Source organism: Vigna unguiculata, chromosome 6, assembly GCF_037176805.1.
Source record: "Vigna unguiculata cultivar grain cowpea cultivar isolate G323 ecotype 2 chromosome 6, ASM3717680v1, whole genome shotgun sequence".
NCBI lineage: Eukaryota > Viridiplantae > Streptophyta > Magnoliopsida > Fabales > Fabaceae > Vigna > Vigna unguiculata.
In genome coordinates this window covers 20,172,878-20,187,632 of record NC_140797.1, presented here as the reverse complement: position 1 = coordinate 20,187,632, position 14,755 = coordinate 20,172,878, and the positions used below count along the sequence as shown (strand labels likewise).

Below are 14,755 nucleotides of genomic sequence, written 5' to 3'. Positions count from 1 at the left end.
ATTGTAAAAATAATTTCAAAAGCCAGATTTTTATATCATTTTCATAATTAAGCTTAAAAATGAATTGCAGATATAATTGTAATCTTAATACCACCTTCAAATCATTGCATAACAGATATGACTCAAAATTCGAGGAATTTTCATCTAGATGATGAATTGAAGTGGATTAGAGTGTGAAGTTTGTGTTGTTACTTTAACTGGATTAAAGGTGAAAGAGGGTGGATTTAGAGTAAAGTTTGTTAAGGTTTGTGAGTGATTTGATGGATCTGATAGATTAGAAATTATATTTAAATCAAGGAAAAACAAGATTACCAAATTGTACTTTATTTTAAATATGATTAGAAAATATCATTATATAATTTGATTTGTTGTAGAAAAAATATGAATATGCACAAATGAAAATAACATATTTAATTAAAACAATATTTATAAAATAATGTAATAAAAAAAATTTAAAATTAATAACTACTTTTTAAATTTTATTTTATAACAATTTTAAAATTTTGGTTATGAATTATTATTGTAAAAATAATTTCAAAAGCCAAATTTTTATACCATATTCATAATAAAGCTTAAAAATGAATTGCGGATATAATTGTTATCTTGATATCACCCTCAAATCATTGCATAACATATATGACTCAAAAATCGGGAAATTTTCATCTTCCTTCCCATCACTCACTGCCGATGTTCATTGGAGGGAGAGGGGATGATGAATTCAAGTGGATGAGAGTGTGAAGTTTGTGTTATTACTTTAACTGGATTAAAGGTTAAAGAGGGTGGATTTAGAGTAAAGTTTGTTAAGCTTTGTGAGTGATTTGATTGATCTGATAGATTAGAAATTATATTTAAATCAAGGAAAAACAAGATTACCAAATTGTTCTTTATTTTAAATATGATTAGAAATTATCATTATATAATTTGATTTGTTGTAGAAAAAATATTAATATGCAAAAATAAAAATAACATATTTCATTAAAACAATATTTATAAAATAATGTAATAAAAAATTTTAAAATTAATAATTACTTTATAAATTTTATTTTATAACAATTTTCAAATTTTCGTTATGAATTATTTTTGCAAAAATAATTTCAAAAGCCAAATTTTTATATCATTTTCATAATTAAGCTGAAAAATGAATTGCGGATATAATTGTAATCTTGATATCACCCTCAAATCATTGCATAATAAAGATGATTGAAAAATAGTGGAATTTCCATCTTCCTTCCCCTCTCTCCGTCAAGGTTGATTGGAAGGAGAGGGAGATGATCAATTCAAGTGGATTAGAGTGTGAATTTTGTGTTGTTCACTTTAAATAGATTAAAGGTGAAAGAGGGTGGTTTTAGAGTAAACTTTGTTAAAGTTTGTGAGTGATTTGATGGTATGATAGATTAAAAATTATATTTAAATCAAAGAAAAACAAGATTACCAAATTGTGCTTTATTTTAAAAATGATTAAAAATTATCATTGTATAAGTTTGATTTGTTATAGAAAAAAATATAAATATGTATAAATGAAAATAAAATAGTTTATTAAAAAAATATTTGTAAGATAATGTAATAAAAAAGTTTTATAATTAATAATTACTTTTTAAACTTTATTTTAGAACAATTTTCAAATTTTCATTATTAATTATTTTTGTAAAAATAATTTTAAAAGCTATATTTTTACATCATTTTCATAATTAAGTTGAAAAATAAATTGCAGACATAACTGTAATCTTTATATCACCCTCGAATATTTGCATAACAAAGATGATTTAAAAATAGTGGAATTTCCATCTTCCTTCCCCTCTCTCTCCGTCAAGGTTGTTTAGAAGGAGAGGGAGATGATCAATTCAAGTGGATTAGAGTGTGAAGTTTGTGTTGTTTACTTTATATAGATTAAAGATGAAAAATGGTGGTTTTTAAGGTAAAAAACTTTGTGAGTGATTTGACGGTGTGATAAATTAAAAGTTATATTTAAATAAAGGAAAAAAAGATTACCAAATCGTCCTTTATTTTAAAAATGATAAAAAATTATCATTGTATAAGTTTGATTTGTGTAGAAAAAATTATATTTAAATCATAAAAAAACAAGATTACAAAATTGTACTTTATTTTAAAAATAATTAAAAAATATCATTATATAAGTTTGATTGATCGTAGAAAAAATATGAAAATGTATACATGAAAGTAATAAAAAAATATTTAAAAGATAATGTAATAAAAAAATTTATAATTAAAAATTACTTTTTAAACATTATTTTATAACAATTTTCATATTTTCGTTATTTTTACATCAATTTCATAATTATGCTAAAAAATAAATTGCATACATAATTGTAATCTTGATATCACCCTCTAACCATTACATAATAGACATGATTGAAAAATCGAGGAATTTCCCTCTTCCTTCCCTCTCTCTCCCTCATCGTTGATTGGAGGGAGAGGGATAGGATGAATCCAAGTGGATTAGAGTGTGAATCTTGTCTTGTTCACTTTAAAGGGATTAAAGGTGAAAGTGAGTGGATTTAGAGTAAAGTTTGTTGAAGTTTTTGAGTGATTTTGATGAAGGATTGACCCCAACCAAGGATGCAGGCACATGCTTAAGAAGACTAAGCATGTTTAGAAAGGAAGTTCACTAATCCTTCATCCCTTTCATTTGTGTTTATTATTTTTGATTCCCTAAGTTGACTTAATTGAATCAACTTTAGTTGACTTGTTGACCTTTGAATAGGTTTGACTTGTTGATAATAGTTGACTTTACTTAAGCCAACATGCTAATCTATGTTTATTTGCTTTGTAGGTTAATTAGGAGTAAGAAAGCAATGCTAGGTGGTTGATGAAGGATTGTGATGAAGGATTGACCCCAACCAAGGATGAAGGCACATGCTTAAGAAGACTAAGCATGTTTAGAAAGGAAGTTCACTAATCCTTCATCCCTTTTCATTTGTGTTTATTATTTTTGATTCCCAAAGTTGACTTAGTTGAATCAACTTTAGTTGACTTGTTGACCTTTGACTAGGTTTGACTTATTGACTATAGTTGACTTGACTTAAGCCAACATGCTAATCTATGTTTATTTGCTTTGTAGGTTAATTAGGAGTAAGAAAGCAATACTAGGTGGCGCATGGTGATTGGGGAGCATAAATGATGTGGAAGAGAGAGTAAAACAAAGACATAAAGCATAAAGTAAAAGGCATGAAGCAAGTGTACCTATGTACCTTTGGTCTCCTTTGTTTTTAGCACTCTTTGGTCACTTTTTGGAGACATATGAGACACATTCTTTGTCTCCTTTTGTGCTAGAACGAAATTAGCCTTGCACACACCATAGCTAGCTCTTTTGTCTCTCATTTTCTGTAACCTTATTTGACCTAGTTTCTAGAAGCTAGGGTTAGGTTTTTGTAGAGACATCCTTAGGTATCTTTTATTTGCTTAGAGGCCCCTAAACTCTTCTATATAAGGGGTGCTCCTAGACATGTAAAAGGGTTGAACATTTTGAAGTAAAAACACTCTTGTGTCTCAACCATTTGTGAGAGTTTCCGCCATTGGGAGTGAAACTTTTAAGCCTTATCTTGCATAGCAAGTGGCGGCACACATCCACTCATCTTCAAGGTTGCCATGGCTTATAGCCTAGCCTTGTAATGGCGTGCTTCTCACATTTTTACCATTTCTTTCCTTTCCATTTTATGTTTTCTTCTTCCTTTAATTGTTCTTGGTTTTCTATGGTTTATGTGCTTTCCATTTCCTTTTTGTTTTGAATCAATCCATCATCTTCTTCTCTTGAGCTTTGTGAAAGGAACCTTCACATCTAGATAGCTTGCTATCTTAATGTCCAGTGGGGATTTCACTTAGCTTTCTTAATCAACTCACACCATATTCAATATTCTTAAAAAGGAACAAGATAATCCTTCATCAGATTGACCCCAGCCAAGGATGGAGGCACATGCTTAAGAAGACTAAGTGTAACATCCCTAAAAGATATTACCTAAAAAAAAATTTAACGATATAAAAAGAAGCTTGAAAGTCGCAGCTTTATTAATTTCCCGCCACTGGAATAAATCAAAGTATAATGTTCAATACGTCAATCATTTAATAATTATAAATAATTCCAAAAGTAATTATATGTTCCAACAAAAGTTTAAAACATCGTAAATCCCTAGCTCTAATTCCCAGCTAGTCTCTCTCTCCATCTCGAGTGTTAGCAGCATTACCTGTATCATGAACTGCTCCCGTGTAAAATTACACGATCATCGTCAAACACCGACAGAAAGGGTGAGCTCGACAATAAATATAAAATCACATAAAATTAAATAATAGAAACCACCCACTCTTATTATCATAATTATATCTTGGTTACATTCTCAACATACCCCAAGGTTTTTCAACCACTAGCATACAACAAAGTTAGTCATGGACTCAGGATTCCTGATGCTCACACGAACCTGCCCGCTTGTGGTCCTGCCTCTATGAACCTCCCCGCTCGTAGTCCTACTCTACGGACCTACCCGCCCGTAGTCCAACACATGTGATTCATAAGCTACGTACCTCCCCGCACGCAGCATCTCTCAACTGTGAGCACTGAACATACGAACCTACCTCGCTCGTATCCCCACAGGAGATTAATCGAGTATGAACCTCCTCGCTCATACCATCACATGTTATCCACCATCAATGAACCTAGACACTCATGGCACAACATCTCCTGATCCACGTTTCATCAAAGCGTACAACCAATACACACAAACTGCACTAAATTCGCTTGGGCTAGAAGCCTTAGCTTAAGCGATCAGGCCTGTCTCGCTTCGGCTAAGCTTCCTCGCCTGAGCGAGCGTGCTGTCAAGGTTCACGTGCGAAGGCTCGCTTAAGCGAGATGGCCTCGCCTGGGCGAAATCTCCCCTTCGCTCAACACAAAACACTCGCCTAGGCGATGAGATATTAGAACACACCCTCCTTAGTTGCGATTTCTCGCTCAGGCGAGTATGATGAAGGATTATCTTGTTCCTTTTTAAGATTATTGAATATGGTGTCAGTTGATTAAGAAAACCAAGGAAATCCCCACTGGACATTAAGATAGCAAGCTATCTAGATGTGAAGGTTCCTTTCCAAGGTTCTAGAGAGGAGGAGAATGGATTGATGGGGAGTAAGAAATCAAAAGGAAAAACATATAATAGAAACAATATAAACAAGGAAGAGTAAAGAAACATAAAATGAAAAGCAAGCGAAATGGGAGGAATGGAGGATTCACGCCACTACAAGGCTAGGCTAGAAGAAGCCATGGCAACCTTGAAGATGAGTGGTGTATGCCGCCACTTGCCAAGGCAAGATAAGGCTTGAAAGAACTCCACTCCCTAAGGAGGAAAGCTCTCACAAAAGGTTGAAACACAAAGTGTATAATTTCTCCAAAATGTTCAACCCTTGTACAAGTGTTAGAGGTCCCCTTAAATAGACAAGTCTAGGGGCCCCTTAGCAAAACAACTAAGTTAAAGGATTACAAAAGAAACCTAGCATGTTCTAGAAAGTAGGTCATCCTAGGGTGCACATGGGTGAATTTTCGTCCAAGCCATCTAGGTGGCAAGTCTTCATGGCCAAGGCTCCCAAAGGAAGGTTCTAGAACATTCTAGAAGACTTGGTGTCCAAGGCATGTGGGCCTCCCCTTTCTAGATGCTTCTAGAAAGTCTTATTCCTTCTCTCTCTTCCTTAGGACGCCAAGTGTCTCCTATGTGGTCCTCCTCCTTTCTTATTCCTACAAAAGCAAATTAAGGAATTTATTAGCATGTTGGTTTAAGGTTAAGCTAATCTTTTGAGTCAACAAGTCAACCCAAAGTCAAGGTCAACAAGTCAACTCAAAAATAGTCAACCAAGCCAACTTAAAGAAATTTTAAACTAAAGAAAATAAAAGCAAAGGAAGGGATCAAGGAACTCCCTTTCTTCTAAGCATGTGCCATGGGCCATCATCCTTGGTAGGGATCAATCCTTTATCATTCTCCCCTTGTTGGAGAGAATTTGACCTCAAATTCTTGAAGTCTTTGTTGATGGAGCTTGACTTGAGTTGATGAGAACTTTCTTCATCTTTAATGATTTGATCCCTAGTCTTGGTGGTGCCCTCTTTCTTTTTAATGCCCCTCTCCTTTTCTTGCTTGTGTTTTTGTTCATCTCTCTTTGTTTGGGAACAGAATGAAGAGTGGTGTTGCACCTCTTGCTTTGAAAAACTCTTTTTGTAGGCAAGTAACTCCTTGGTCAAAGCTTGCCCTTTTTCTTTTTCTTTTTCATCTTTTATTTTATTTTTGTCCTCATTTTCTTGTGGAGGTGGGAGAGGTAGGATTGTGAACTTCTTTCCTAGGGAGGAAAAAACATAAGTGTTTGCATGGCCATCATAAACAACTTTTCTATCAAATTGCCATGGCCTACCTAGCAAAATATGGTTGGCTTCCATAGGCACAATGTCACATAATACCTCATCCTTAAAGTTGCCAATTGAAAAGTTAATGAGGACTTGTTTAGTTACTTTTATTTCTTCTTCCTTAAGCCATGATAGGTTGTAGGGTTTGACATGAGGAATGGTTTTCAAGCCAAACTTGTCCACCACCCTTGGGCTAGCCATATTTACACAACTTCCACTATCTATGATGAAGTGACATATCTTGTCATTGATAAGGCACCCTCCATGAAAAAGGTTTTGTCTTTGAGAAGGATCAAGTTCTTTGGGAACTTGCCCTAGTTGGCGCCTTACCATTAACAATCCACTTTCAAAGGGTTTAGTCCTTTCAATTGAAGAAGAAGTGTGGGAAGAAGTAATTTGGGGGGAAGGGGAAGAAAAATGTTCACTCTCATCATCACTCTTCCTTAAGATCATTGTCCTCTTCATTGGGCAATTCAAAGCAATGTGTTTATACCCCAAACATTTAAAACATTTAATGGAACTTGATCTTTGAGAAGTGGAATGGTGAGTGTGACCACTTGGTAACTTATTTTTACTTGATGGTACTTGGTGAGACTTAGAAGGAAATTTATCATGTTTCTCTTTAGCTTTTCCCTTCCATGAGTGACTATAGTAGTGGTTGGGTGAGTAACTCTTCCTTGCCCTATTCTTTCTTTTCAAATGAGTTTCAATCCTAAGAGCAAGTGTGAAAACATTTTGAAGAGTGGAGTACTCATACAACTCTACTTGATCTTGTATGTCTCTCCTAAGACCATTCACAAACCTTTTCATTTTTTCTTTGTTAGTTTCTCTTATTCCAACCCTAAACATTTAAGACTCTAATTCTTTAAAGTACTCACTCACACACATAGGACCTTGGTGAAGCCTTTGGAGCTTCAAAAGAAGTTCCTTCCTATAGGAGGGAGGAACAAATCTAGCGCGCATAAGAGTTTTAATGTCCATCCAAGAAGCCGCGGGTGGCCCTTGGTCATAATTTTTACAAACTTTATGCCACCAAGTTTTGGCATACTCAAAAAATCCTAACACTACTAGATCAACTTGTGTTTGATCCTTTACATGATTTTCATTGAAAATTTGATCAACTTTAGCTTCCCAATCAAGGAAGATTTTAGGATCACTTCCTCCATAGAACTTAGGAATCTTTGGAGTTTGCTTCTCTTGTGATGGGTTGCGCCTAAAATGCCCTCTTTTCCTAGCCCCTCTTTCTTGCTCTTTAGCTTCAAGCCTTTGAATGTGCTCTTGGATTCTTAGGTCACTTTGCTCCTTGTCTTTTCTTAATTGTTCAAAGGCCTCCTTCCTAGATAACTCCAAATCCCGAAGCAATCTCATCAATGTATTGTTTTTGTTTGGTGTAGGTGCATTTGATGAACTTGCCATATTCCTACAACAAAAACACTCAAATCCGAGACAAAATAAATGAATTAGGGGTTAGACAACATGAAAACCGAGACCAATTCCAACACAAAATGTGACCCAAGTGTTTACATCACTCTCCCAAAGTAACAAGGCAAGGCTACACTCAAAGCTCCTCCAAGGAGTGAAATGCTTTCAAAGTTTTTGGAAACCTTTTCAAGACAAGTTCAAGTGGCTTGGCCACTACACTCAAAAGAAAGCAAAGGAAGAAAACTACTAAGACAAAACAAAGAACCTAAAGACAAGCAATAAAAGTACTTAAAGCCAAGAAAGCTAAACTCTAAGGAAAGGATATCAAGGTGACAAAACTTTAAATCAAAACAAGCAAGAAAAGCACATGAAAAGACTCTATTAGAAAAATACTTGAACTATGCATCACCAAGTCTCAAATCGTGCATACACCAAGAAAGATCATAACCAAGTTTTAAGCATGAAACTAATTAGCCAATATCACCCAACACCCAAATATGAAAACTAGTACCATAACACTTAGTGGAAACACAATTTTGGTTCATCAAAGAGCCATATTTCTCTCGGTAAGATTGTAAAAGTGTATCAAAATTTTTCTTCTTTCAAAAACTAGTTTCACAAAATGATGAGAAAGGTGTTTTGGGTGGCTTGGACACTTAGTTCCCAAATTTTTAGGCCAAAAATCAAGTTCAAGGAGCATACATCAAACAAGACATAAGGTGAATGCAATATTCAAATACTTAGAATAACAAGAACAAGAAAACTTCAAGCTAACATATGACATATGACTCAAGCAAAAGTTAGGCACATTTAAAGACTCAAACATGTAGCTATCATGCATTTAAACTTTTGGAAATGAAGGTCAATGATTAAGCACACAAAGACATGTTATCCAACAACATTTAGGAGTAAGAAGAGTAACAAAAACAGTAGCCAAAACTGCCCAACATAACCTAAAAAAACGTTGATTCGCGGTGATCTTGGCAGCTCTGACCTTTGCTTACTATTTTAATCATAACTCTCTCCACAGAACTCCAAATGCATTGGTTCTTTTTTTGTTAAAAACTAGACTAACAGAGCTTTCTTTTGACATCAAGAACGTATTTTTTGGACAACTGAGCAGGTGCAGTTTAATCTTTTAAAATCGTGAACAGTTTCTGCCACCATTGTTTTTATGTGGACCATTCAAAGATAGCTACACAAGACAAGGTTAGAACATGAAAACACCATATTCAAGGACAACCAAAGCTCTAGATACCAAATGATGAAGGATTATCTTGTTCCTTTTTAAGATTATTGAATATGATGTGAGTTGATTAAGAAAGCTAAGTGAAATCCCCACTGGACATTAAGATAGCAAGCTATCTAGATGTGAAGGTTCCTTTCACAAAGCTCAAGAGAAGAAGATAATGGATTGATTCAAAACAAAAAGGAAATGGAAAGCACATAAACCATAGAAAACCAAGAACAATTAAAGGAAGAAGAAAACATAAAATGGAAAAGAAAGAAATGGTAAAAATGTGAGAAGCACGCCACTACAAGGCTAGGCTAGAAGCCATGGCAAACTTGAAGACGAGTGGATGTGTGGCGCCACTTGCTATGCAAGATAAGGCTTGAAAGTATTCACTCCCAAGGGAGGAAACTCTCACAAATGGTTGAGACACAAGAGTGTTTTTACTTCAAAATGTTCAACCCTTTTACATGTCTAGGAGCACCCCTTATATAGAAGAGTTTAGGGGCCTCAAAGCAAATAAAAGATACCTAAGGATGTCTCTACAAAAACCTAACCCTAGCTTCTAGAAACTAGGTCAAATAAGGTTACAAAAATGAGAGACAAAAGAGCCAACTATGGTGTGTGCAAGGCTAATTTCGTTCTAGCACAAAAGGGGACAAAGAATGTGTCTCATATGTCTCCAAAAAGTGGCTAAAGTGTGCTAAAAACAAAGGAGACCAAAGGTACATAGGTACACTTGTTGGGGTCAATCCTTCATCAGTGGTAGTGGATAGATTTTCTAAAATGGCCCATTTTATTCCATGCCACAAAGTTGATGATGCAACACATATTGCCAATCTCTTCTTCAAGGAAGTAGTGAGACTCAATGGCCTACCTAGGACCATTATAAGTGATAGAGACACAAAGTTCTTGAGCCATTTTTGGAGGACCTTGTGGGGAAAACTTGGAACCAAACTCCTCTTTTCCACCACTTGTCACCCTCAAAGTGATGGTCAAACCGAGGTGGTCAATAAGACTTTGGCTCAACTATTAAGGTGCATGATAGTCCAAAACACTAGGGAATGAGAGGCGTTTCTTCCCCATGTAGAGTTTGCATACAATAGGGTTGTGCACTCTACCACCTCTCACTCTCCCTTTGAAATAGTGTATGGTTTTAACCCTTTAACTCCTCTTGATCTTCTTCCACTTCCCACTCAAGAGGCATGGACTTACCAAGATGGGGAGGCAAAGGCTAAAATGATCCAAGACTTGCACACACAAGTCAAGGAAGCCATTGAAAGAAAGGTGAAGAAGTATCAAGAATTAGGAAACAAGGGAAGGAAGGAAGTCCTTTTTAAGGAAGGGGATTGGGTATGGCTTCATTTGAGATTGGGTATGGCTTCTCAGCTATGACACATGCGTAGGATCGGCCTCCTCCTCTTATCTACATAAGACTTTTGCCTGCTCTGAGTCGCGCGCATCCGATCCTGAATCACCCTTACCTTCTCGGTGGTCTGCTGTAAGAACTCTGGCCCAAGAACCACTACCTCGCTATCCTGCTGCCAACACAATGGTGTCCTGCATCTCCTACCATACAGGGCCTCGTAGGGAGCCATTCCAATACTGGAATGGTAACTATTATTATAAGTGAATTCTACCAGCAGCAGTACATCACTCCAAGTACCCAAATGGTCCAAAACACATGTCCTCAGCAGGTCCTCCAACGACTATATAGTCCGCTCAGACTATCCATCTGTCTGAGGATGATAAGCGGAACTCATTCTGAGCTGAGTACCCAGAGCATTCTGCAATGACTGCCAGAACCTCAAGGTGAACCTCGGATCTCTGTCTGACACAATACTCGTCAGCACTCCATGTAACTTGACAATCTCCCGAACATACAAATCCGCCAGCTTATCCATATTCATCTTCTGATTAATCGGCAGAAAATGAGTTGTGCCCTCTCACCGATCTCGGCAAGTGTGTGAAAAAATCCATGGAAATGTTGTCCCATTTCCACTGTGGAATGTCCAGAGGCTCTAACATACCACCCGGTCGCTGATGTTCTATCTTTGCTTTCTGACATACCAAGCAAGAAGCGACGTAATCAGCCACTTTTGTCTTCATACCCGTCCACCAGAAAGAGGCTTTCAAATCTTTATACATCTTAGTCATACTAGGGTGTATGTTAAGACGACTCTTATGCCCCTCATCTAGGAGCATCTTCCTCAGAACTCTGCTGCTAGGAACACGCACTCTTTCCCAAAACCTTAGGATCCCATCTCTGCCCATCCGAAAATCCTTCCTCTTCTCAATGCCCAACTCACCAATGATTTGTTACAGCTCTTGATCCTTACCCTGTTCCACTCGAAGCTCATCTAAGAACTCATTTGTGATCCTTAACATACTGCATCGTATCTGTCCAGGCCCCATATCCAACCCCAGATTCATGTCCCTCAACTGCTCTATCAGCTCTAACTCTCTAATCAACATAGCTGATACATGAATTCTCTTCCTACTCAGGGCATCCGCTACGACGCTAGCTTTACCAGGTTGGTACAATAGCTCAAAGTCGTAGTCCTTTAAATACTCCATCCAACGCCTCTACCTAATATTCAGCTCCTTCTGATCAAACAAGTATTTTAAACTTTTATGATCGCTGAATACCTGAAACTGCGCCCCATATAGATAATGCTTCCATGTTTTGAGAGCAAACACGATTGTCGCTAACTCCAAGTCGTGTGTCGGGTAATTTTTCTCATGCACCTTCAACTGTCTCGATGCATAGGCTACATGTCGTTTATCCTGCATCAACACACAGCCTAACCCCTGATACGAGGCATCACAGTACACCTCAAATATTTTAGTCGTGTCAGGGATTGCCAGTATCGGTGCGATGGTTATCCTCAAAGCAGGCTTCACACTCATCTGTCCATGAGAAGGGCTGATCCTTTCTCGTCAGTTGTGTAAGGGGACTCACCATTTTGGAGAAACCCTCCACAAATCGTCGATAATACCCTGCCAAACCTAGAAAACTTCGCACCTCTAAAACTGTCTGAGGCCTCTCCCACTTCACCACGGTCTCGATCTTAGCCGGATCAACTACAATTCCTTGGGCTGAGATCACATGGCCCAAGAACTGTACCTCCTCCAACCAGAACTCACATTTTGATAGCTTGTCATATAACTGGTGCTCTTTGAGAATTCCCAACACCACTCTCAGATGCTCTGCATGCTCTTCTCTGCTCTCAGAGTAGATCAGGATATCGTCGATAAACACTACCACAAACTAATCTAGATATGGCTGGAAAATCCTATTCATATAGTCCATGAATATAGCCGGCGCATTGGTCACCCCGAATGGCATCACTACATACTCGTAGTGGCCATAACATGACCTAAAAGTAGTCTTATGGACATCCTCTGGCCTGACAAGGATTTGATGATATCCAGATCTCAAGTCTATCTTCGAGAACACCGCAGCTCCCCTCAGCTGATCCAACAAATCATCAATCCTCGGCAGCAAATACTTATTCTTTATCGTTAACTTGTTCAGCTGCTGGTAATCAACACATAACCTGGAGCTACCATCTTTCTTTTTCACTAGCAGCACCGGTGCTCCCTACGGTGATGCACTCGGTCGGATGAACTTCTTCTCAAGTAGATCCTCGATCTGTTTCTTTAGTTCGGCTAACTCAGCAAGCACCATCCTGTACGGTGCCATAGAAACTGCCCAGCGCCAGGGATGAGATCAATGGAAAAATCCACATCCCTGCTAGGTGGCAACTCTGGAATCTCATTCGGAAATACATCTGCGTATTCCTCCACTATCGAAATCCTGCTGATTTTCTCTGTTGTACTCATCTTCTCCGCATGAGCCACTATCACATAGCATGTAGCCCCAGCCTCAATCTCCCTTACTGCCTGATTAGACGAGATAACTTCCAACCCCATTGTATATGGAAACACTACCCTACGTCGTCCATAATCAATGACAACATGGTTGCTTGACAACCAGTCCAGGCCCAGTATCACATCCAGACCCTCCATCGGCAAGCAAATAAGATTCAGAGTGAACCTACGGCCTGTCACCTCTATAGGACACCCCACGCACATAGAAGTGGTGGATACCTCTTAAGATGCTGGCGTAGCGACTATCAATTCGCATTCCAGCTCCCGCATAGCAAGTCCGAGCCTCCCCACGCATTCATTAAACACGAATGAATGAGTGGCCCCCGAGTCAAATAAAACCACCACCTCGTGGTCACACAACAAACACATGAACTTTAATAAATTACCTGATTGGGTTGCCTCTGTAGTCGTCAAGGCGAACACACGCCTTGGTGCTCTGGGCCGATCTCCTAGAGGTTTCTTAGTTGGCGCACCTCCAGCTGGTTTTTGGTTAGGACATTGTCGTGCAAAGTGTCCAGTCTGATCACACACGTAGCACTTACCAGTGCTACTGCCTCCACCTGTACTACTGGCAGGTCTCATACAATCTCTCCTCAAGTGCTCCCCGTCACAGTTATAGCACTGTAGCCCCCTGGAGGTAGTCGGTGGCCTGCTATAAGGTTTCTTCTGCTGACGAGCGTCTGTCACAGCCTTCTGTGGCTGTGCTGCTCGGTTGGGCCCCATCTCCAACTGCTCAACTGTTTTGGCCTGCTCGACCAAAACCGGGAACTCTTTGATTCTGAGAGGTACCAAGAATCTGCGTAGCTCATGTTTTAGTCCCCCCTCGAACTTCCTACACCTCCAATCCTTAGTGACCACCGGAGTGTAGAAACATGCAAGGTACTCGAACCTCTCAATGTATGCCTCCACAATTATGGTTCCCTGCTGCAACGTGAGGAACTCTGCTTCACGCTCATGCCTCGCACTGTCTGGTAAATATTTCTCCAAGAACCTCGTCCTGAAGGAAGCCCAGGTCACCTGCTCCTCACGGGTATGCATCAACTGCTGCATCCCCTGCCACCAGTACTCCGCGTCTGCCACCAGAAGAAATGTGACAAACAACAACTTCTGCTCATCCGTGCATTCCAACACCCGACAGATCTTCTCACACTTCCGCATCCAGGCATTTGCCTCATCAGGAGTGACCTTGCCAGAGAACTTGGCCGACCGGTGTTTCATGAAATCCTCCATAGATACGGGCCTGGTAGGTGCCACTACAGCTTTGGATGGCGCTGCTATGGGCTGCATCGCGTCCACCATACGATGGATCGCCTGAGCTATGTCGTCAGCTCCAACGGTGTTCCTCCTCCTCCTGTTAGCCATAGCTTGTGCGCGCCACATATTATAGCTGTTCACACACACAGCTCAAATTAGGATTTCATATCCAAAAATAAAATAATAACACAAACAGTTAGTCACGCAAGCGTAACACGGTATGCTCACTCCTCAAAGACCCAAAAATCATTTTGAAAACCTTTGCTCTGATACCAAATGTAACATCCCGTCAGGATATTATGGTTTTATAAATGAAATGAAGAAAAATAAAATACTCAGCGCATTTAATAATACCTCATTTTCCAAAAGCGCGGGAAAACTCAAATTTTATTAAACAATCGAATAAAGTTTATTAACATCCACTACAAAACCAAAATCATAATGTTATAAAATCACCCATCAGGGTTTACAACTATTTTGAAAAGCAGTAAATAAACGTAAGAGTTTCCCAAGTCGAACCCCTCTTCGCGACTAAGCTGCACCTGAGCCACCTGCATCATCAACAT

The 14,755-nt window shown here is 38.5% G+C and overlaps 1 protein-coding gene across 1 annotated transcript; it reads right to left on the bottom strand.

Annotated features, from left to right (window-relative positions):
• Positions 1–13,157: 13,157 nt before the first annotated feature.
• On the bottom strand, positions 13,158–14,297 carry LOC114172235 (uncharacterized). The gene has a single exon (XM_085675028.1). It carries the CDS (start codon positions 14,295–14,297, stop codon positions 13,158–13,160), a length of 1,140 nt encoding a protein of 379 aa, XP_085531154.1.
• Positions 14,298–14,755: the final 458 nt, after the last annotated feature.